We start from the raw sequence: 25,498 nt of genomic DNA on the forward strand, positions 1-25,498 counted from the left end.
AAAAAAAAAAACGGTGACTCCTTTCAAAATTTATTTTAAATTACCAGTATCACAATCTTACCTTCTTCAAATCCATTATCAGAATAAAGAACGCAGATGGCTAAAAAGAAAATTATTTACTTAAATAAAGAACAAATTATCACTTCTATATAAACAGTAGGATTACATTCAGTTCTTCACTATACTGGGTTACTGAAGAGACATACTTCATCTATTCAGATTTGTAAATAAATATCTTATTTGTTCAGTTTTTTTTTTTTTTAATACTAGAACTTGTCTGTAAGCTCCTTTATGTCGTTCTTATCCAACTCAAACATATCTAATCCTGTCAATATGGATAGAATGGGACATTTCTATATTGTTTCTCCATCTGTGTGGCACAATTTGCGAGCAATATGAATTTGAATCTGTTTTAAGATGACAATTTTCAGTTATATGAATTGTGGTGGTGGTGGTGGGGGGGTTCTCAAATCAACGCTTGTCGAAGAATCCCAACCTGGAAAGCACTTCTTTTGTCCTTGAAATAAGTTCATCTTTGTATTTCCATAAAATTGTATCTTTAACAGTATACGTCTTAAAATCTGTTTGGCAATCTGGAAGTATATGTACACAGTCATTTCTGTAATGGTTCAGCTGAGCAAGTTCTGTACCCACACTAAATGTTTTACAAGCCTCGAAACAGTTGATTGGAAAGTGGTTATGCAATGACACTACTTCCTCAGTGTTGTGGAAACATTTCACATAAAATCCAGGCATAGTAAAATTTTTAGAACGATAAATGTGTTGCAGCATATGCATATAACTTGGAACTCCTTGCTCGTGTACTATATGTTTGCTCCCATCATCCAGCATGTCATCCAGGAAGTACACATTGCGAACATCATAGCTAGAATAAGTTTTGTTAGTTAGCATAGCCTGCTGGACAACTTTGACCATTAAATCTGACCATTTGCTATGCTTCACAGGAGCAATAACTTCATCAGTGTCCAGTAACACCAAATACTTATAAGAATAGAGGTTCTGATACAAACAGTCGTTATAGGGAATCAGCTCGTTCTGTCGTTTGTTAATGATTCTGGCCTTCATATAAAGATGTCGTAGTCCAGCGTGATTAGGCTGTTTTCCTGGTAAGGAGATTGGAGTAATCTTTACAAATCCTTTACCTTGATAATAGCGTATTACTTTGGAAATATTTGGATGTATTTCAAATTCATAGAAAAATATTTTTTGGGCGCCTAGAATACGTAAAAGTTCAATCCACTCTACCAATCGTACGCTAAGATCTTTGTGAAAAAAATCCAGTCCTTTAACGCATACTGCAAAGTCTTTTTTCTGGGATGGTCTCGTGTTAATCACTCGTAAATTAGTAGTTGGTCTAGTACATTTTTCTTCGACCAAGGATACCGAGTATGGCACCAAACCACGTGATTCGTTAAAAGGCACTGGGCATGAAATTAAGAACGGCTGCAAAATATTATCTTGATAATTTCCCCACGTGCTTAACCACATATATTTGTAAGAGGCATTTGAAAATGCTGAAGAGCCACCATCAGCAAACCAAAATTGACAAAACAGAGCTGGTGGGTTCAAACGATCCACCATGGACAGAATTCGGAGTACAGGAGTTGAACCAACACGGGATCTGTCATCATAATAAGCTGCATATAGATAAAAGGTTCCATTCGATGTGGACAACTGTTGCCAATAAATATTGTTGAAATCAAGGTCATAAATATCGGGATATTTGTTGCATCCTTCACTGCCACTGGAGGTTCGAGGTACTTGTATATCATAAGGAACTGGAATATTTGACATGTTCAATGTCATCTTAAGTATCTGGTAGTCATTAGGAACAGACAAGTAATCCACTTTCAACACAACTGATGACGAATCTCTCAGGTTATTAATGTTACTCTGGGCCTTTATGTACTTGTAAATTCCTATACCATTCCATGGTTTTTGTTGCTGTTGTAGTAGTCCCCGATGTAGCGGGTTTATCATATGCGGGAATCCATGTTGGTTTCGTGTATAATGAAACACAATAAAGAATAACGCAAACCATATACTTATTCCATAAACTACAGATCTTATGGTGCATTTTCGAGGACATCTCTGTTGATGAAACGGTGGCATGGAATGGTGAGATTTGTATAGCACAAGATTTCTTCAATTTTTTTTTCTGAAACAATACAATGAAGTTAATAGAATATATATATTGAACACAAACATGGCAGTTAATAAGAAACAGTAATTATCTAAGAACATCTGTTTTAGATTATAGAAATATATAAATTTATCGTGTGTCCTGTTTTGACTATGACATTACCCTCTTTGAGTTCTTGTTCTCATGTTCTGGCAAGTTTGGTCCCAGGAATATGATGCAATGAAAATTTATAACTGTTAAGCTTGTAATACATTCAAGTTTCATGTGTGGAAAATTTCCTGTGGAGTTAAAGGACAACAATCATTACCGGGAGGAACTTTGTAAGGAATAAACAGACTTTTTTTTTTCAATTTTCGGAGAAGAGAGATATATTTTTGAAATCGTTGTTCGCGTAGTACATAGTACGTTGTTTGCAATCGTTTTCGCTAGTACAGGAAATAACTGATTTTAGCATTTAATTCACTTAAAGTGAATTAAATGTTAAAATGTTATTGTGGATAAAACACCCATAGAATAAAACTGAGTAATTATTGCCTCAAAATGAATAGAAATGGTGAGCACTATCGTTTACATGCATTCTTCTAAATTAGATCATTTTTTTGAAGAGCTGGCCGATGTTTTCTCTGATTCTTGTCCTTCCGATGATAAATAGGATAGAAACTATTAACGGATTTCAAAAACTAATAAAAAATACAAATTGAGTAGTTCACCATATATTGCATAGGACTAAAACTTCCTCGCCTACTTCCTGTAGGGAATAAAAGGCGCGGATTTTTTCCCTATGGAGTTTTTTTTATTCTCTTTCTCATTCCATAGAAACTCGGATTTTTAACCATGCAGCCCGCATTATTTCAGACAACAGTATGAAAATTGGATTTAGAATCACTAGATGCGAACGTTTTCTTCAAAATCATCGATAGCTATGAGGTTAGTTATTGGTGATAGCTAACGATGAAGACCGGCTACAGATTTTCAAAAGTTACTTAAGGCTAAAGGAGCTATTCCTTTGGAAAATGAAAAGGCTTTTTAGAGATATAAGGACAAAACTGTTAACTTTTATATTTTTTCATAACGGTGCAATGGGCAGTCTGTGAAAAAGTGAATAAAATGATTACTCTTTTTTGCGAAAATTGTATTTGGTTCAACTTTTTTAGCCAACCTTGGTTATTAAATGGTTAAAGTCTTCTTTGCTTAGAATTGCTGCTTAGCTTCTTTACTTAGAAAAGCGTTTATCTGGTAAGTACTTATCATCATCGTATGAAACACACCACCATAATGCTTAATGGAGACAACGTGACACGAAGAATCACCATGTTTAATCTTTACCTGGTGAATCCAGGATTATCAGCTATTTGTTTCTGCTGACCCAAAAACAATAGTTAGTTGTTACGGTGCCATAAAATAGATTGATAGAAAGAAGTATTTTCATTTGCCATGTGGTTTTCCATAACCATCGTTTGTAGTTGTGTTCTTACACTGTTACGTGAGAACGGTGTCTAACTATAAAGGTATTTTTGGGGTTGTTTAAGGGATAAGTTATGTTTACTCCCCCCCCCCTCTCTCCTGCGATTACGATGGAAAATGTTATACTGCTTCTGTAACCAAGGCCATATTTCATCACTGTTGGAAAATGAACAAAAATTTGTTTGCCAAAAATTCTTGTCAGCACTAGATTATACTTGAGAAAGTAGATTGCATAAGAAACAGCTGTACACAAAGAACTAATGAAGCTAGTGCGTGATGTGTTCGATTTGTCAATTTAAAATAAAGATTTCACAGTAAGTTAGATTCCGTTCTAATGATGATCAGTAGTAAGGGCGAAGTGAGTCTCCATTAACTCGCGGCAAAAGCGATGGTGTGTGTGCTTGACATTCAACATACTCGTACTGTGCCTCAATCTTACGAGTTACTTCACGCATTTGCTCACGTGCCAATTGGTTGTTGGTTGAGTGAGGATCCTAACCAATTTTGTCCAAGGTAAACCCAGATCTCTGCACACCGAGCAGAGATATGAACAGAGAGAGAGAAAGAGAGAGAGACCGTCATGCAGAGACAGGTCATATAGTGCTCAAGAGAGCTTTTGGCCCATTATCAGTTTAGTAATCAAGAAGTTGAGCATACTAAGAAACTACACAATATTTCTCTCAGCGTTTTGTGTTTGGATCCAACTAATCCCCTGCACATTTTTGAACTTTATGAATGGGAAGGGGAAAAGCTTTCTAAATAACCATCATATTCGTGCCCCGCGCATGCTCCAAAATATTGCTTTATTATTCTAAAGTGGTAAAATACGCAACATTATTAAAACTAAAGGAAGATATTTGATTTTTTTTTAAATTCAGTCTACAAAATGAGAGTTATATTTTAGCATATTCAGAGCTGCCACAGTGTTTGAAATCGTCCTTTTTCCTGAAAATTTTTTTTTTCTGGATAATTTCACGAGTGACTGAATTAAACTGTTGGTGGTGAACAGAACCATACTAGCAAACATGCGTGATGTAAATAAATTCACAGTATTATAGAAAGAAAATATCTGTATAATTATAGAAAATAAAAATATGCGAGGAGGTTCTTTAAAGTTTTGATAAACACTTAGAACAAAACTTAATTAATTTTATGTCTTCATAAGAAACATCTTTTAGGATATATAAATATCCTGAAAGAAAAAGAACAAATTACAATTTGATTTAAAAAGGGTGGGGGGGAAGTTAAAGGGTTTTAAGATATTTTCTTTCTTGTGATTATATCATTTTCTTTAATATCATTTTTGTTCTAGATGTTTATCAGAACTTTCCAGATCCCCCCCTCCCCACCTCGTATCTTACAATAAAAAATATCAGTACTTTTATTAAATTAATTTCAATGATTACTTTTTTTCCAGTTTTAATCCTTTATTAACTGAATTATTTCACAATGAAATTCTTATTCAATTTTCCTCTTAAAATAAAGACGATAAAAATAATGGTTCTTATGAAGTTATCATTTCGAACAATTGTGTTCATTCGATATTGCAATTGAGCGATTTGGAACGAATTTTCGATTTTAATTTTCGTATCTTTACTCTTTTTTTGATATTGCTTTGTTATACTGCTGTTATTTAAGTATCTGTGCTCTCTTCAAGTGATCACGTGATCTCATTAACCTTCAGCTATGCCATCACCGATCCACGAAATGTTTACAAACATCACACTTTACCTAAGCAGTATATTTCTGCCACCAGTTTCAAGAGGTTTTTCTACAGATGACTTTCTGTATTTTTGTTTTTCTAAAATATTAAATGGTACAAACTTGGGACCTAAATTTCTGTTCTCTTTATTAAAGCAAAATATGAAGAGGTTCATGCAAAAAAAAGTCTGAAAGGCAAGTAGTGAACAAAATATATTGTAAATAGTTCATATCAAATGTTCACACGAGTGAATCGAACTTGAATCTGTGGGAATATTTTTAGCATAATCTCATAATGAAATTTCTATGAAGAGCCGATAAGATAAGAAATTATTCTGTGTAGTTACAAGAACTGTTTTCTTGTAATTACATAGAATACTTCCTCGTCGGTTCTAGATAAATTATTGCCATTCTGGAAATATCTCTTCTTTATAATGTCAGGTTTTTCACGAAATCGGGGCGAGCGTATCACCTCGTTTATATTGTGAAGGATTAAATGGAAGTTTATGAGCTAATCATTTTCCTTATAAAAGTTGCCCATTGGTTGAATTTTTGTTTTACTTCCTCAAAAGATGGAACCTATATCGAATCTTCTGAATATACTAGGAAGATTCATACAGATTCTTTAAATGTAGGCCACCCAAACAATTTCTGAAAACAAAACTGAATATTTAAATCAAAACTCTCTGTTCAAAGTTTAATAAGTGAGGAGGTTCGAATGAACAGACATTACAGAACAGAACAAGGTGATAGTAGGTTGTAGAAAACGGAATAAAAGAGTAGAACCGGTTTGAGTGCTTTCTCTCGGAAAGTGGTTATGTAATTGAGGAGAAGGAAATTAAACTAACCTGAGTAATAAGTGCTAATGATAAAGGAAATTCCTCATACAACGTGGTTTTAAATTTTCTAGGTTGCTTGCATTATTCTCACGGTGAAAGGCAATTTATGGTCGTAATCATTTAAACAAGAGGCGTTCCACCTTTTCTTTTAAGATGAATGGACTGGAAAGCAACAAAATTCTTGCTAGAATAGTCACAATTTTTATTTATTTCTAAGCTGTATTCGTGAATTTTCAAAAGTTGTTTATTTTTAATTGTGAATAAAAATACCAGATCGATAATTGATCCAAATAAAGATGGTAAAAATTAACAGGATTAGTGTACCCATAAAATACTTCGAAGGTTTAATTACAATATTTATGATGCGGAACTAAACGTTCCCAGACTCTTGAAAAAGAAATGTAGGCTTAAATGCAATTAGAGATCATTTGTTCTCTTGTAAGTGGTGCCTTTTAGAATTTGTTCACGAGTCCAGAGTTTCTGCCTCTTTCGGTTGCATTTCGCTTTAAGATCAAAGTTTGTATATCTTTTTGCAGTCTACATATCTTTTCTCTCATCGAGTGGTGCGCGATTGGAATGGATTACCGTTGGATGTTGTGTGTACATGTAGCATGAATGAATTTAAGAACAGATAAGTCAGCTGGTGCAAATAACATACCGTCAATGAATCACTGACTCCCTGGAGGTCTCTCTTAATAATATTATTACTACTACTAATAATAATAATATTAATAATAAATTTTTCTGTAATGTTTTCTGGTAAGGACTACTGTCACGTTGTTTATGGTGAAAAACTACTTCTCACTAACTGGTAAATAAATCATACCTATAATTCCTCCTAATTGTAAATTAAACTGGAAGAAAGAACTAATAACATTTTAAAGCTTCTCTGTTCGGTGATCAGAGAAACTTACTTAAAACCTCCTCTGATCACCAATCAGGGAAACGTTTTTAAAGATTTTTTTCAACCAGTTCTCCAAGTATTTGATATTTGTAGCAGTTAAGTATGGTATTTATGGTATTTCAGATTTTTAACCCATAACTCAGAAAAAATCGACCGAAGAACTCATACGACATTCACACCATAACGCTAGCTAAGATTAGAATAAACGAGTTGGTAATATTTGTTTGACGTATTCTTGTGTTTGGTTTAGTTGATGCATGCTGGTTAGTTAAAAAGTGAAGACTTTCTGATAACAGATTTTCAAAGTTAGGATTACAATAATTTAAAAAAAATAAATAAATAAATAAAATTCTCCCTCATAGCACGAGAAAGTTACAAGAAACAAAACTTTCCTATCTAGGATATATACGAGAAACCTTCATATAAAGAACATCAAACGAACTATTTTATATAAAAAAAGATATTTATTAACTGGCTTATATTTCGCTAGATCATAAACTTCATATAAAGAATTTTAGTTGAATGGGAAACACAGGTAGACCGCTCATCGAAAACTGGTAGAGGCATTTTAGGAAGTCAGTTACCAAATGTTTTAACCTAATGAAGTGATTGATTTTGCTTATTCAATATGAATGTTGATAACCTTAAAGATAGCGTATGACTGCGTCACACCATTTGCTAATTTTTATCATTCCCTTTAGCACATCTTTTTTTTTTTTACTAACGTGAGACCACGTATGTGGAAATATTTTAAAGAAATCAGCTGTCATTATGAACAATCTTACGAGATTAGATTTCATGAGTAGTTTGACAACATTTATTACCCCCACCACTTATACTGAACATTTCGGCATTGCTACTTGTTGCAGAGAGAAGCCAAAGCGTAAAACAGTCTCTCATTTCCAAAAAACAAATGTTGAGGTAAATTTATCTTTTTCTGAGTCATTTTTACCTGACTAAAAAGTCCAGCGTTTTTTCGGGTGACATGTAAGCCTACCGAATTGAATCAGCCAAATCTCCTAACACATTGAGATTAAAGTTTATTTTTCATCTGATTTGTAAGATGACTTCCTTGAAGCACTGCAAGACACGAACCTTACACGGTGCTATAAATCTGGCATAATACATAAACCTGACATAACTCTCAGAATGGGATCTCGCTAGGAGAATAAAAGAGAATGTTAAATTTCCTGACCGCTTTCACTTCCGCTGTACTATATTTTTTTTTCTGTATTTCATTTTCCAGTTTAGCCAGTTGAACCACTAAGTGAGGATCATTTGCACTTCTGGAGCTTCACTTACTGCGAAATCCACCTATTTTTACCAACCGAGTTTTAAGTTTTTCAAAATGAGTAGCACTTATTAAATTCGTTTTGCCAATCTACATGCATGTTGGTTAGATTTCAATGAAATCGGCATTCAATTTTTGTTTCTTTCGATTCAACGTGTTTGGTTTAAATTGGGCCATTTGTTGAGTAAAACTGGTCCAAACAAGACATTTATATATTATGTGCGGTGATAAATAAAACTTTTAATAATGAATTTTACCACAAACAAGTCTAGGCCGAATTGTCTTTGTCTTTTTTTATGTCGCATTATTTCCATTTTTTAAATATTTTTATTCTAATTTATAGAGCATCATCAGCTATATGTTATTCCTAACAGATGGGGTTTGGTTTAATAACTGCTGCACGTTCTAAACCAGGAAGATTTCCATTTTTGCAATAAAGTTGAGCAAAGACTTTCAAAATCTCACCCATTCTGATTTCCAACAGAATGGATGAGAAATGTATCTATAAGAAGAGTCTGTATTTGAACCGAATTTTTTATTAACTCGGATTCGATTTTATACATAGCATTTTGATTTATCTACCACAGAATTTCTCATCCTTGACTGAAGTCAGGAACAACAAGTTCATACGTAATTATCAGAATAATATTTTAGGATGGCTTATTCTTTTTATGGAGTAAGTCAAATATCTGAACGATTGCAGAATCTACATTGGCGTCCAAAACCTAAGGACGAACACTATTTCTGAAAATTACAACCGCGAATTCAGACGAATTAGCTGATGAAATTTTTTATAAATGATGCTTTCGAGTAGAAAGCGGGTACACATTCAGATTTTCGAATAGTGCGCAGAGGGTTCACGTGGCAGCATTCAACAAGATGGAAGGCAAAGGTTAAGCGAATTGTGTTTGAAGGAAGCTCTTCTCGTGAAGGAATAAAGTGGCAAATTTGTATGTTTTGTAATATTTCATAGACATCATCTAGATGATTCCATGCGGCGAAGAATTACTGAAAAGCTTGAAGAAGGCCCCAGAATTACTGATATTGCCAGAGAGTTTGAAATCTCGTTGTATACAGGCTCTGAGAAGCATTTCAAACCAATGGAATTGTTCCAGAAATTTGCTCAGAGGTCGTCCTCGCTCTACCAAGGAGCACGAAGACAGATACTTAGTTATTAGAGCAAAGCGTAATCGATGCATCAAAGCAGATCAGCTTGCAAGTCGGCTCCATTGTAGCACAGCTTCGCGGATATCTTGGCAAGACATCTGCGAGAAGTAGGCCTATACGCTCGAAGGCCTGTAGTCTGCGTCCTTTTATCTACAGCTCATCGTAGAGCACGTTTTCGGTGATTTTGTATGCATAAAAATTGGACAAGACACCAATGGGCTAATATACTCTTTACAGATGAGAGTCGTTTTAGTCCTTCCTCCGATCCTAGACGACACTTGATTTGGCGCGCAAGTGGTACTGTTTTATATTGCGATAATGTTCTTGAAAGGGATAGTTAAGACGATGCTAGGATCATTTTGAGGAGATACATTATGCTTAATGGACGCACCGAGCTACAAGTGCTGGATAAAAGGAACTGTGACTGGTGAACGATATTGCAACGAAGTTCTTCAACATCATGTTCGATTGTTCCGTAGTGCTATAGCAAAGAATTCATTTTTAAGGATGACAATGCCACACCACATCGTACACGAGCAGTAGAGATACTTCTGGAGACCGAGGATATTAACTGAATCGAGTGGTCAGCACGCTCTCCAGATCTCAATCCCATAGAACAGTGCTTCCCAAACTTCTGGATGTCAGGGCCCCCTTTGGAAAAATTAAAATATTTTACGGTCCCCCCTCGAAAAAAAATCGTAATATAGACATATATTATTATAATATTTATTGTATTCATATTCAATACAAAACATACACAGCGAATATTGCAAAAATCAAATGCAAATATTACATTTTTAGCATCTTACATACACATTTGACATGGCACATTATCTCATATTTTTATATAGATAGATATACAGATTGTTATTGTACATTTGCAGTACAAGCACATGAAACGTAAAACGATTAGTAATAAAGAAAGAAAGAATTAAAAACGTAAAAGAAATTTAATAACAATTTAATGTGATGGATGTGTTTCAATACTGCTACACAAAAAGTCAATATCAGGTGAAATATTTGAAACCGCAATTCTTAGATTTCTCCTTTGAAATGAAACTTACATGAATAAGCATATATTTACTAATATTCATTAAGCGCCGAAATACGCAGGAAGCAAAATTTGTGAACCAATGAATGTGTAATTTTTTCCATTAAAATATAAAAAAATTACAAAAAAAAGAAATAATAAATAATAAAAATTAAATACGTTTCTTTTAAGATAAAAAAATCTACTTAGTCTTAAAACATTTTAAATTTGTTTTCATTATTTCACGGGCCCCCTCAACGAAACATACGGCCGCCAGTTTGGGAAGCGCTACCATAGAACACGTTTGGGAAACAATGCATTGGTGCTCGAAATTCCCCTCCAGAAAATAAGCAAGGTCATATCCTTTCTCTGAAGGAGGAGTGGATCAGTTTGTCTCAAGAACTCGTGAATCACTTGATGCTAAGTGCTAAGCATGGTACGACGTTGCGAGAACTGCATCTCAATTCGGGGTGGACATATTCCATACTAAAATGTCTCTGCGCATAACTTTCTGTAAGCACTGTACATTAATTCCTTAACTACGTCCTCAGGAAATTTGTAACTTTTGCCAAAAAACGAATTGCAATTAACTTTTACGAAATTTATAACACATTTTTGTGTAATATAGTTTATTAGTATGCTGGCAATAAATTGATGTCTCCATTTGGCTGTATTCATGAAATGTTTTGCATATGAAGATGTAGTTCGTCCTTAACTTTTTGATACCAATGTACAAACATTACGCAATATTTCTTAATGCCGAGAAGTATGGTAGCCAATTCAATTTTCATTCACTACAAGATAGTACAGCTAACCAGATACGATGAGTCGTTTGACAACACCAACAACAATAAACAACAACGTTGTACAGTACATTGCTAAAAAATATTTTACATAGCATTCTTTCAAGTACCGAAATTGAGATCCGAATGCTAATTGGCCAGACGTTTGGAAGTTTCTGCTGTTTCTGTAGTTCTCTTCAAAATTTTTAAAGGAACTGATTTATGTGAAAGTGAAAACTGCCAGCTAATCAGCGACAACTACGGATTCCACCATCCAAGATGCACAACAGGTTTTCTCACCTACGTCAACCGTATACAGACATTTATCCTGAAAGATCTAGAGAAATCCGTGTTTCCCTTATAAATTCTAAGGCTTATTGATAGAATCTGGCATAGAGGAGCTTCTCGGAAAATTTCCCAGAGTTGATCTGCTTCCCAACCTTTGTATTTCGTCGCCAGTTTTTTCTCATGTGGTTCTTTGCGTGTAATGGTGGATAGCGTTCGAAAAGAACGTACTTCACATTTATCTACTAAGGAAGGTATTTATCATTTAAACATCATTATCTTTAATGATGTTTCGTTATGTTTAATGATTAGAACTCAGACTGCATAATTTTCTGAAAGTTACCTTCTTTGTCTGGAGAAATTCAATACATCTGTTCAGAACGAATAATGCTAAAACCTGAGGGTGTCCAAAAAAAAAAAAAAAAAAAAAAAACGAATAAGTCAATAAAAACGAAACACGTGCACTTATGTTATATATCAGCGTATCTCAAATATATTTCAAACGTTAAAACCACGAGATTTTTCATTTACTATTTTCGAATGTCGTTTGAAATAAATCAAAACATCTTTCTTCGCATCTTTCCCAAGTAGACAAACAAGCTTTCGCATTTTCTCACTTCAACATATGTTGACTACGTTTTTATTTTTATTTTATTTTTTAATGCGATCCTAATCCTGTTATAGGAGAAATTAGCGTTAAAACTATAGTCAGAAATCAGTTTCCTGGAGGGATAAAAAAAGTACTATCGTCCTATTAATGAAAGCAAGTTGAAATAAAGAATATACATTCGCCTATTCTACAGAGCTATTACTAGTGCTCATGAAATCGGTGTTTTTAAAAAGCAACTATTTGATATGCGATCGCACGCCTGTGGTTTTATATTACACGATCTTTCTTCGAATTTCATGGCATCTGGTTTTTATTCCAGCCACAAGGAGGTTTGTATTAAGACCATAGAATAGCTTTCAAGATGTGTCATCTTGAATGAAGAATACTACCGATCGAATATCCTATTATCAGAGATTTTAAAATAAAGATTTAACCTACGGCGATCTATGAAATGTTCATTTATTTTGTCTTATACATAAGATGCCTTTCTTAAAAAAAAAAGCAAATTTCGAAGTGTACAAGAGAGGATATGCATAACCTACTTATTATTTTTTTTTCTAATGTAATCTATGGTTTACTTAGGTAATTTCTTTTCCCTTGGCAACATCCTTTACTATCCTGTTTCTCACATGTTTATCGAATTACATTTAATAATTCAAAAATATTCAATGATATTGCATAGCCAGACTGATAAATTTCTTTATGACTTATCCACATGCATATTGTGTGCGCATTATTAGAATAACATTCACAATACGACTAATAAATTAAAGATAAAGGCATTTATACTCTTCGAAATATGCAATTCTTCCGTGTGTGAGGGTAGTATTTTAAAGATTTCTCCTTAAACTTACTGAAACAACACTCTTACCATCATATAACGTATCTCAACTGAAGACCTACTTTTATGAGAGGCTACAGCTAATATTAATGTTTCCTGACCTACCTTTACACTCTTAATTGTTCGTGACTCATCGACTAAAGGCAATTGTGTTCTTTGAATGCTTTCTCTCACAATACTTTATTGTTAAATGCTATTATATTTCTCAGAATGATTTTGGTGAAAGAGGCAATAATTTATCCAGGATGAATCACACACACACACACACACACACACACACACACACACACACACACACACACACACACACACACACACACACACACACACACACACACACACACACACTGATGCGATACGATTATTTCAGATTTTAGCTGCCTATTCCTTTTTAAAGTGATTTTTAATTATTTCAAAATCATAAAACAAAATAAATAATTAATTTAGTAAATACACGTATCGCATCGCATTCATATAAAAATACATGAAATCAATTTTAACATCCTTAATTTATCGAATTTGAGCGAATTTCGTCCCCACATTTGGGGTGATGATATTTGGCATCGTAAAAAACAAAACTCTTTCTCATCCTTGTGGTTAACATATATATAAAGGTAAACGAAACTGTAGTTTCAAAAGCAATAAACGATTGTAGGATTCTACGTCGTAACAGCATAAAACGTTTCAAATGCTAGCATTCAGTATGATGGGACTATCCACACCTGTACAAAATGTGAAACGTGGGTGGAGCAAAAGATACCTCGTAAAAGTCCAAGAAAAGTATGTACGGAAACTCAGTTTGTTTTATGTTTTTAAAGGCAAGGAATATACATAGCATGTTTCGATAAAGCGCGTGAGCTACATTGAACCTATTTGTTTGTTAAATATCATTTTTGTTTCAAGTTTCAAAATGTCCTGTTAACATTAATCGCATGATAATCGTTTGGTTTTTAAAATGTTAGCATTTATTTTCAATTGTTATGAGAGGTCGCTATTTTAAAAATTATTTGCGATAAATTAAACAATTTTTATAATGTTGTGTTTTATGTGTTTGGTACACAAATATTTAACTCAGCGATCCAGTACTACGCCACTTAGCCTTGCTCTTTTGTCTAGTCGTACGTGATTACCAGTTGTGAAATATGACACCTGATGTTATAGTGCATCACGTTTTGTTGTCTTTTAAAATCTGAATTTTATTTATGTTATTGCAGTCTTTTGGGCTATATAATCACCTATATAGTTAAAATATAATATAAGTTTAGCTTTAAAAACCATATTCAGGAGATTAATATACTTTACTCTTAGTCTTAGTCTTAGTCTTGAGTTTGTTTGTGGGACATGGTAAGCAAGCAATCAACAAGCTACTAAATACTTATATTCAAACTAGCCCATTGGAATGGTACACACACCAAACACACACACCAATCAAGCTATTTATAAGAACCTAGGCAGTATACATTACAGAATTAGGGATAGGGGGAGGGAAATCACATTGTCCTGCAGAATATGATATACTACTGAACAAACAAACAAAAAAAAAACGATATAGCTTAAACAGAATATTTTCTTTCTTTATTTTTTAAGATGCATGCTATACTGAGTTCGCTATTCATTCGAAAGCACAGAAGTAGCGAAACTACGATCCAAAATCGGCATATATGCAAGCATGCATGCATGTATATGTTGATACAAATTCTATCTAAGACAAGCAACATTTATAAGGACCTTTCAGCCGATGATGAGTTAGCCCTTCTTACACGGAAGTTTTTTCCTTCTGCAAAACCAACAAATTGACTAGAGAATTCATCAATGGAGAAATATTGAAGAATATTAAAATAGGAGGAGCTAACTGTTGTGATCAAAATTGGGTTTTACATGAGGCAAATTACTTTACAGTAAGGACTATTGGACGTAATAATAATGAATATTAGATGTAACAGCAAAAGGGAATGCGTGGAATAGGGAATGTTATTTCACATGGTATTTTTTCTTTGACATCCTTCATCTTTTTCCTTGAATGAGCTACATTTCGTTTTGTATATTTGACTAGTAAGAAAGTATATTTCACTTCCTTGCGTGACACGAATGTAAAAGGTATTTTGTAATACTTCAGAATAAATAGATTGAACACTTTTTGGTTTCTTGTTATACTTTTCAGCAACCCAAGGAACTCTGGTTTTCATGTAAACACATTAATGCAACGTAAACTGAATAAAATCAGACCAAAATAATCCATTTAAATAAGGAATGGATTACTATGCTTAATATTATACTAATAATAAATAGCATAGGATATAATACTTATAGTACTGATAATATTTTTGTTTGAACCCCACCCACAAAAGATTGTTAGCCTAGACTATATCCGAATTTGTACCATGAAGGAGCTAAAAGGGAGATTTTCAGAAGACCCTTAAACCAAGCTATTCAGAATAACTTTTACGTTTGCGAAAATTATTCTAAATTTTTCATTTGAGTATATGACATGAATAAATACCTTATTTACGTCATTCATATACCATAACGTGTCGTATGACCGAGGAACATTGCAATTGAACAATTGTACTGTTCTATTTGACAGTGCAATTGTTCAAGTGAACAATTAGGTAATCTTCAGAGCCTTAAGTTCTCTCAGGTTATAAATACTATGTACATTACCCTAACCTGATTAATTAACTTCTTCAAACCAGCTACATGTCACAAAGGTTCCATTATTCAACCTCTCGTTGCGGGGAATATTAAAAACTTCATTTAATTAATTATTTAAGAACTTAATATAATAATTAACTATTCGATTTATTTCATAGGTTAAACCATTTTATTTCATTGGTTACGGATGGGATGGCTTAATCCAGTGTCTCCCAACGTTTTTTGGATCATGCCCCACCTCAACCCCTCAAAGATTTTGATGCCCCCCCCAGCATAATAGTCAGCCAAGTTCTGAAAAAGTATAATATAAATGTGTACTTTAAATAAAAAGGAACATTGGTAAAACAGATTTTTTGACTTTCTTCAATGAATATAAATTTTATATTACACTTTGTATATTATAAAACATAAATCGAGCTGAACTCTGGAAAATAAAATCCAAATTAATGCGATCCTTGAGCTTGATGTCTGCTGCAAAGAGTTTTTATTTGAGGTACTAATTTAGTCATTTTCAATCTCAAATCCCCGTGGTTTGTGATATTCAGATGATTTCTTTTTTTCAGTAGCAAGTCATTTACAGCACTAAAGCCACATTCAACTAAATATGACGAAGGGAAGGGCAACAGTATTTTTTTTTTTTTTTTGCAAAACTAGTTGAATTTCTGTATTTCGTTTCAGTCTCGTCAGAAAGCTATGCCATTGTTCCTTTTATGTTGAATAAAGTTCTAATAGACTCATCAGTTTGCTTTTCTGAGAGTTCTTCTTGATACTGTATTTATGTTGACTGGTGCAGTGATGTCAGCTATTTTTCTGGGAAAGTCAGAGTTGCAACACCGACAGTTTATCGCCTATAATGATGAGTTTTTTGAGTATATCGGTGATGAGGTGACGAATGCAACATCATTTTCTAATTTCCCCCAAAATATTCAAATTGCCCCGCCCCACAGGGGGGCCAATTTGAGAAACACTGGCTTAACCTAACAAAGTCAACCTTATTGGGATGTCAATCAAATATCCATTAATAAATCAAGTAAGTCCGTTATTATTAGTAATGCTATTTCTATTCCACCAGAGACTTCAATTCATGTAGAAAAGCAACGACATCAACTTTACATTACCCGATATTTTACCTTAAAACTTGGCAGCCATGTATTAAATCGATGCCATTAAAACTAGTATTAAATGTGTTTGAGGTCCGCACCAGATGTCGAACAAATACTAAAATATAAGCCAATTGGAAAGAGAAGGCAGGGTAGACCTGAAAAAAGAATATTGGATGGATAATGAGACCGAAACAGACCAATATGGTCAATACCTGTAATAAGCGGCATGATGATCATGACATAACAAGGCACGCTAAACTCGAGATTCACCATTCCAAATACCTGTTGATTTGTGTGTATTCTCACACTGGACAATGAAATTCATTTTCTACCTAAAACCAATCACCGACATCATGATCTGCTCATATCGGGATTCGAACCCTCAGGCTGTTGACTGTCGAGTGGAGATGCTAGCCACTCGGGACTGAGACATTTTATGGACTTTTCCACTTCAAGGTGAACTAGGCTGTCTTTACTCTTCCTCGTATGCAGAAGCAAACAAATTGACCTCGGGTTAACGTACAAAACAACTCAATACATTTTCTGATCATTCTCAATGAAGAGCAGATTAATGTCTAATTTTGTTTTAGACTCACCAACGTAAAAGTACTTTGACGTTGGTGAGTAACTGATTAAGGTCCGCTCGGTTGACCGAGTGGCTATGCGCTTCGCAACCATGTGCCTGGGAAAGGAGTGTCCTGAGTCGATTCCCGTCGACGACGTGAGGAACTTAAGGATCTTTCTCAGACATAACCAAGTTAGCCGGTCTTGGGAGTGGACAGCAGGTTTTTCTCCCCAGTTTATCTGGGATTTTCCCTCCCGCAAGCAGGCAAACCGGCCCCGTGAACACACACAGATTATAGTCAGGAATACTTAAGACCCAGCCATAGGCTTGATTCGTCAGCTATGCCGGTCCCGATACCGGATAAAAATTTGGGGGAGTGAGATGGTGCCATACTTCCCCGTAAAAGGGGCCTCACGGCGGTTATATCATCATATGCTATAAATAAAATACTGAATTAAGATATTGAAAAGTTTCAGAGTTTTCTATGATGTTTTAATTGGGTTTTCATTTTCATTCTTTCACTTTCTCATTCTATTTTCTCACCATCGATTACTGTATGCTAACAACAGCAATAAGGATAGCACGGTAACCAATCAGACTTGAGAATTTGTTAGTAAAGCCAATTATTCAATATTTCTCGAACATTGCCCATTACTTACCGGTAACAATATGCCATAAAAAAAATATTTATTTATCGAATAGCTGTACCACCGCAGTGTATTTAATAGACGCAATAAAGATTGGAGTTATTTATAATTCTAATTTTTATCCTAACATGTGCTTAGTGAAAAAAAAATGCAAAATCTCCGAATCATAATAAGCAACATTTTTAGTTATTTTTAAAATATCGTTTTAGTTCTAATTTTACTTTTTTGAATACTTTCAGTTGTTATGCAGGTATGGAAAGATTTTGCATTTACCCCTTTCAAAACTATCAATCGAAACTTCTAAACAGAATGAGGGTACTTGGTCAATATCACATGTCGACTATCAAATACCCCATATTTTCTGAAGTGTTCAAGTGAAAATGATTGATCATTTGCGAAAAGTCTTTACTGGCCGTAAGAGCGAAACACCTAAAAACGTAGTGTTAGATAGGTTCGAACTAAAAACTCTCTGAACTCCCCCCCCCTCAATGCTATAGACTGGCCTGAATGCGAACACGCACTTGGAAGAGGAAAGAAGTGTGTTCTCTAAGAGACTGTACGTGCTTCCTGAACCAGAATTATGAACTTAGCGAAGATAAGGTCGAACGAAAGTAGGCCAAAGTCTCATACCTTTTGAAAGATCACAGGAGATCAGAAATATTTCGCTCAGTAGAAGCACTGTCACACTGGTAAGGCAATCCAACATATTTAATTGTCAGAGAGAATTATTTCTAAATTTCTCTGCATGGAAAGGGTCCTCTCGCTCTTTCTCATATATATATATATATATTAGTATATATAATATATATATACTAATACTTAATATATATATATATATATATATTAAGGACAAATTAAAAAGGTTATGACTGTAGAGTTTAGAAATAGGCGTAAGCGATCAGATCTAATTGAAACAAATACATTGCATATTCAATTTATTATGTATATCTTCAAATCTGTGGAATCCACCGCTTCTTCAAATACGGTATTACTCATCACTACATAAATAAAGCACACAGAGAGATAGAAAGTGCGATAATGGACCAATAATGCTACCTAAGTAACTTGAAGCGCAGCATGATACTCAGAACAGAATGGTGAAACTGTCACAGAGAAGTGGTAGGGAATATTCTTGGTGTAAGAAACCAATTGTGTCTGCAAAAATCGAGGATCTTAATGGACAGACGGGTCGTAATCAGTCAAACACAATAAAAGTTGTTCTCAATGCAGTATACCAAAAACGCGTACAGTGGTTCCCAACCTTTTTCCACTTGTGTACTCCCTTTTAAACCCATTTCTATTAATCATTCCCCTTGTTTTTGAAATAGTTTTAAATGTTCTTATATCTCATTCTTAAGATATAAGAGAGAGGGAGAAATGCAGATAAAAGTGTAGGTGGCTACTTTGAATCTAATTCGTCGAGATAACGAATGACTTTCCTGTTGTCACAGACATATTTTCTTGTGTGATTCTTTAGTTGAACTTTAGTCGTTGACTACTAAGATTATCATATTTCTGAAAAGTGGCATGTTTTCTAAGTTGGTGTGAAGATTTAATTTAATGTGTTTAGGGTTTTTTTAATGTTTTTACGTAGTGTCGTGTAATAATGTTGATGTCAAAATTCACCTAGCAAAGAGGATACCCCAAATAACCGTGTTTTTTGTGCGAGTGGGACAGCCGAGATCGAGAGCAACATTGGATCAAGAATGGCCAGAAAGAGTCACATTAGAACCTGAAAGTAAAAATGTGTTACACGAAACTTTGGTTGCTAGGGAAAAAATCCTTTTAGCCCCCGCTTCACATAAAGCTGGGATTGATGAAGCAATTTGTCAAGGCTTTGTCGAAAGAAGGAAAGTGTTTTAAATACATCTGTGCAAAATTTCCGGGATTATCTACAGCAAAATTGAAAAAATGTATTTTTATCGGTCCGGACATCAGGAAACTTGTGAAGGAATAACTGTTTGAAGAAAAAATGGCAACCGTTGAAAAAGAAGCGTGGAAAGCTTTGAAAGAGGTGGTGACCAAATTTTTAGGAAATCACAAGGACCCCAACTATAAAAAGACTACTTTCCTGAGAATCTGGGAACTATCAACGAAGAGCAAGGAGAGCGATTCCACCAAGGCATGGAGATGGAAAGAAGGTGTCAGGGCAGGTGGAATGTCAGCATGATGGCGGACTATTACTGGATGTTGCACATAGATGACCCGGGAAAAGAAGTTCACAGAAAAAGTTCAAAAAGAAGCTTGGAAGGAAAAAGAAAAAGACGCCACAAGGAAATATAAAGTAAGTATTTTTTCCCAATACTTTCATTCCAAAAATGTTCCAGGAAAAGTTTAAATACTGTTATTTTACTTAATATAATGTGTTTTAAAGCTATTTTACTATAATACTGAGATCCATTTTGTGAAAAATCCTTACGTGATAGAGAAAAATGGAAGAGATATTTGAAATCAGCGGTCAAAAATAAATCAGAAACAGTTAATAGTTTCCAGACAACTTTTCATGACTGGAATTTTGCAGGCCTGTGTTATTTTTCGTGTACCCCTGAACTGCCCAGCATGTACCCCTGGTGGTACGCGTACCACCGGTTGGGAACCGATGCAGTAGACAATCTCACCTAGTTACACTTTTATCAGGTAAATTCGAGCAAATATTGTATCGTAAATGCAAGAACATCGATACGAGAATTTTTCTTTTAAGAAAAAAAAAAAAAAAAAAAAGGAGATCTGGTGTGTGAAGAATCCCAATTCCTGTGGTTGACAGTAGGACCAAGGTATGACAACAGCAGAATGAATCAATGAACCTACATAATATGCGTGTCACAAAAATAGGCTAGGGGAGAGATCAGAAAGTGGACGTGCTTTAGAGATCAGACATAGAACTTTCAAGCCATTTCAGATCTGTAGTAAGCAGGATAGTGGTTTTACAGCGGACGATGAAGTTCGTCTCCCATCTAAAAACTATCACAAAACATCCGTTACCGTGGTGATAATCGAACTTTTGCAGCCTGTTAGCCGGAGCATGGATAACTTAACCTAGGCCAGTCAAGCCTTTGATAAATACGAATAGAGGGAAATAACAGGAACTAACTGGAGGAAATCAGCCGTCTCTAGCATGAATTTGTTTTTTTTTTCAAAAAGCAGAACTATCTTTCATTGAATAAGCTAATTTATTCCTCTCTAGATATGCACTGGTTTTGCATGTGGGATTTCACAAAACAAACAATAACATTATTGTAAAGAGTGAATACAGAATATTCTAGCCATTTAATCATTCTAAATGCTTAGTTGGCAGAATTCATAATTCACTTTTCAAGTAATTGACTAAGGATTAGAATCCGTGTTTGTGAAAGTCTTCAGGCCATAGTATATTCTCATTGCCATAGTGTGAGACTACCACCCTTACTAAAGGCATGACGTGGCTCGAGAAAGTATCAGGCTTGATCTAAAGAGGTTATTGGATTTATAGAACCCTTATACTCACTCATGGTATTAATGTACGATAAATTTGCAGTCTATTTGTAAATTATCGTACACTATTTGTCACCATATACTCCCTTCGAAAGGGACGTGATTGTTCAATGTCCTTGTAGTGTAGTCAGAGACGTAAATAGAAATTTACAACCGGCGTCATTCAATGACTTTTGTCTTTCATCCTTTCTACCTATTATTTTCACATGCAAGCACGTTTTACTGGAGTTTTATCAAATATTTTAGTTATTTAGGACTAAATCACAGCGCAAATAATACAACCAAAATCAAGAAACACCAAACCGTAAAAAAGGGGCAAAAGTTTCTTTAAAGGCTGTTTTATTACCTTCTGGATTGTTGCGGCTGGCTCTACGGTGTCACTTGCCCCACCCCCATATAGTTAAACGGCTGTTGAACCGAATCATTTTCTCCCTCTTCTTTGGCTATTTGTCATTTTCAAAATTACATTTCAATTTGGGAAATAACAAGAAGTCCGATGGAGTTAAGTCCGGGATGTAGTGAAAATGTTCCACAGTTCCGAATGATGACTTGGATAGCTATTGAACCAAAATTCCTCTTGTGAGATAGATTTTCACTAATTAGCTGCTCAGCTTTCTGCTTATGGAGATCATACAGTTGCAATTTTTGGTTGCCAGTTGGCGAATGGTCATTAATGTTGACATCTCTGTTTATTGTTCTTCTTGACTAATACTCACATCACATTTGCTTCACCATAAAAAGTTTATTATCCGCTGTGTATTTCAATAGCGCTCAAAGTTTTGTGTATTAAAAAATTTAATTCCTAAGTGCTGTTTTACATACTTCCACAAACTTGATTTGTCCATTGTACGCGATATCAGGTGAAATACAACTGCGGTCGTACACCACTGTGCACTCAGTTGTAGCGGAAAGATGAGGGAACAAAACAAATCTAGACAGGTTCAAGACTATTCACACTCCAAACACTTAATAACATTCAGGCATTATTTTCGAAATGGCCATCGTATCAATTATTCCTCGCTCTCCTAAAGCACACTCCGAGTTTAAAACGAATAAATTTAAACTTTGATTAAATTGGTAGGCTGAGCCTGTGTAGCTCAGTGGATGTGGCGTTTACACACCACGGCGCTTGGCCGCACGAAGGAAGACTTGGTTTCGAGTCTAGTCGGCGACTAGAGGAAATTTTTCTAAGCCTTTTTTCGACCGGTTCCCGAGTTAGTCGATCTCTGGCACGGGCTAGCGGGTTTTTCCTCCCGGAAACTCGGGTTTTTCGTTCCGTAAACGCAAGAAAATCGACCGTAGAACCCACATTATTTCAGACATTAAATATATTGTGTTAGGGTTAGGGACCACGAGATGGCGGCACATTTGAGCCATCTCTCTTCACTGTGTACCGCTTAATTAGTGATAGCCCTGGGCCATCTATCTCTGATTGGTACCAGTGGAGATTGAACTGCCCACTCAGTCTCCAAAAGTTAGATAGGGCTAAATGGCCTCGCCTACTCCCCGTATACGGGAATAAAAAGGCGTTAGCCGATTTTTTTTTTTTTTTTAATTGGTAGGCGTTGTGTTGTTGAGCTATAAATTGAATATCAGTGGCCCAAGGACACCTCACTTATTTGTCGAACAATCATCGCTTTATCCATGCCACTAGGTTGGTATCTTTTTTCCAGTACTGTGGTTGACGCAGTAACCTAAAATAAGGCATTTTCTCAAAGCTCTTCACAAATGTGAGTTGATTAACATGACTTACCAAACGCACGCTGTTCTTCATAAAGGGTGAGTTAACCAGTCTCATCCGGTGTCACAGGATTTTTCCTCCCATAAAAGTGGTAAACCGTCAAGAAGAATATAGCCATGTACACTCAATACAGTGTCCTCATAGCGGTAAACGATTCGGCCATGAATTTAAACAATAACAATCTAAATAAAGTTTTCTATTATCCACTCCAAATTCTGGCCCCCGTATAAACTTTTCCAAGACTGGAATAATCTCCATCACTTTAGAAATAACTAATGATCTACAATTGTAATTTACATTAATTTTACGATTTGACCACTATTTTCGTACATCACGTCATCTTTTCACTCCTTTGAAATGTACCAGTGAAAGCCTCAAACGACATTAAATTCAATAATAAAAATGCCACTTAAATAATTTTTAACATTGCTTGGTGTCATCATGGAAGCATTTCAGTACGTTACAAATAATACGAAAATAATGCTCAACACACAAAACACGTTCTTTCAATGCAATGTTTTATTCAGTATGTGTGACTATTGTTTATCTCTGTGTAAGAGTTAAGATTATGAAATGTTTATGCTATGGGGAAAAAAGTATAACTACAAAGTTGTCCACAAGAAAAAAAAAGCAAGAGTTTGGAGATGAATGCGAATGAGTGTCAATTTATCCTTGCTATTTTTCGACGTTACAAAACGCAAGAGGAATTGACGTCGTCCGATGGTGAACAGCATGTTCAGGTGGGAAGTGTAACGTCTAGTTTAAGGAAACAGAACTATCGTCTTACCGTTATGAATCTGAGCATTTCGAAGTCCATTTAGAACTTTTTGTTGTTTTTTTTTTACCGTTAAAAGAATATTTATTTATTTATTTATTTTATTTAGAAAGCGGAAACAATATCATCTTATGCAATATCCACCCTCTTTACGTATAACTGTAGAAAAATATTCCGTATTCTTCTGTAATGTTTGGAAAAATGGGTGATTTTATTGTTTCGTTTTATATTTCCAAATAGGCAAGAATGAAAATTCAGTTTAAAATATCACTAATTAGATTTTAAATACAGCAACTACGTTTTCATTCTTATTATTTTTTTTTAATTTTATTATTAATCCCAGACTTTATTAAGATGAATAAAATTTCTTTACCTGATAGGACTTGATTATCCTCACTCAGCAAACAATATGAAAAACTATATTAAAAGCTTGTCAATAATCAAACTGCATTCCCTTTTCTTTTCTTCAAACATCAATTTACTTTGAATTTTTCTCTCCGGGAATACACAGACTAACGCGTAACAAAACTAAAACCGAGTGATGCTGAAGAGCGAAAGTCCACTCCATTCAGTATGTTTCGTGAATTGTTAAATAACGTGCTATTCTCTTTTCATGTCAGCAATATCTGTGACGTCACACTCGTCACAACCAATAGGATGCGGTACTGGAAATGGTCAAGTTCTCGCTGCAAAAAAAAAAAAAAAAAAAATTGATGAACATCTCACCTTAAGTAGGAATGCTTAGTTCTTGAAAGATCGCAGCATTATGTTCTCTTGGTGCTGCCTTGCACGTTTCACACTGATGGCATTTTCAAGTGCATAAGAAATTTGTACTTTACAACGAAGTACATTATTTTGAAGAATGAATTAAAATTCTATGTAATAAGATTTGATGTGTATGCTTTATTTTTCAGTTTCTGCGAATTAGTATGAAAGACATGTCCTATTTTAAAAATGTTTGCTTACCGTCTAAAGGAGTTCCTATATTTCCAAGATAACAGAGAAAAAGATGAAGAAGAAAGTGTTTCCTTGTTTAAAATATTCTTCCCACAATATCTGACGCTAAATATTGATTTAGGCAACATATAACTTGTCGGAAGAGCAACATACTACCAGGAAAAAGATCAGAGAACAGTGAGCTCTCTCTCTCTCTCTCTCTCTGTGTGTGGGCACTGTATTTGTAAAGAACGCTTCTGAATCCTGTTCTACATCATAAATCACTATTCTACCTCCTCCTCCTCCTCTCTCTCTCTCTCTCTCTCTCTCTCTCTCTCTCTCTCTCTCTCTCTCTCTCTCTCTCCTCTCTTCTCCTTTCCGGTAATAAAATATAGAAGGCATGCGCTTTCCAATGCTATTATCAAATCCTCCCTCTCAAGAATAAATATAGCAAAATTAATTGATATAATCCGTAAACAGCTTATTCAATTAGCAAACTCCAGCAATAGAGCTATACTTGAACGAAGTAA

The 25,498-nt window shown here is 34.8% G+C and overlaps 1 protein-coding gene across 1 annotated transcript; it reads right to left on the reverse strand.

Moving 5' to 3' along the window:
* Nucleotides 1-24,587, reverse strand: LOC150108620 (uncharacterized). The gene is made up of 2 exons (XM_090416077.1): nucleotides 24,406-24,587; nucleotides 1-2,179 (listed from the first exon to the last, which is right to left on the reverse strand). The coding sequence occupies exon 2, from the start codon at nucleotides 2,131-2,133 to the stop codon at nucleotides 472-474; it is 1,662 nt and encodes a 553-aa protein (XP_090272203.1). The 5' UTR covers nucleotides 2,134-2,179; nucleotides 24,406-24,587; the 3' UTR covers nucleotides 1-471.
* Between the last annotated feature and the right edge of the window lie 911 nt (nucleotides 24,588-25,498).

Source organism: Typopeltis vanoorti, chromosome 3 (assembly GCF_054136105.1).
Source record: "Typopeltis vanoorti isolate ZY-2024b chromosome 3, IOZ_Tvanoo_1.0, whole genome shotgun sequence".
Lineage (NCBI taxonomy): Eukaryota > Metazoa > Arthropoda > Arachnida > Uropygi > Thelyphonidae > Typopeltis > Typopeltis vanoorti.

Bases quoted from the DNA above. Each gene is read 5' to 3' on its own strand.
- LOC150108620 (XM_090416077.1), bottom strand. From the start codon at position 2,133: ATGCCACCGTTTCATCAACAGAGATGTCCTCGAAAATGCACCATAAGA.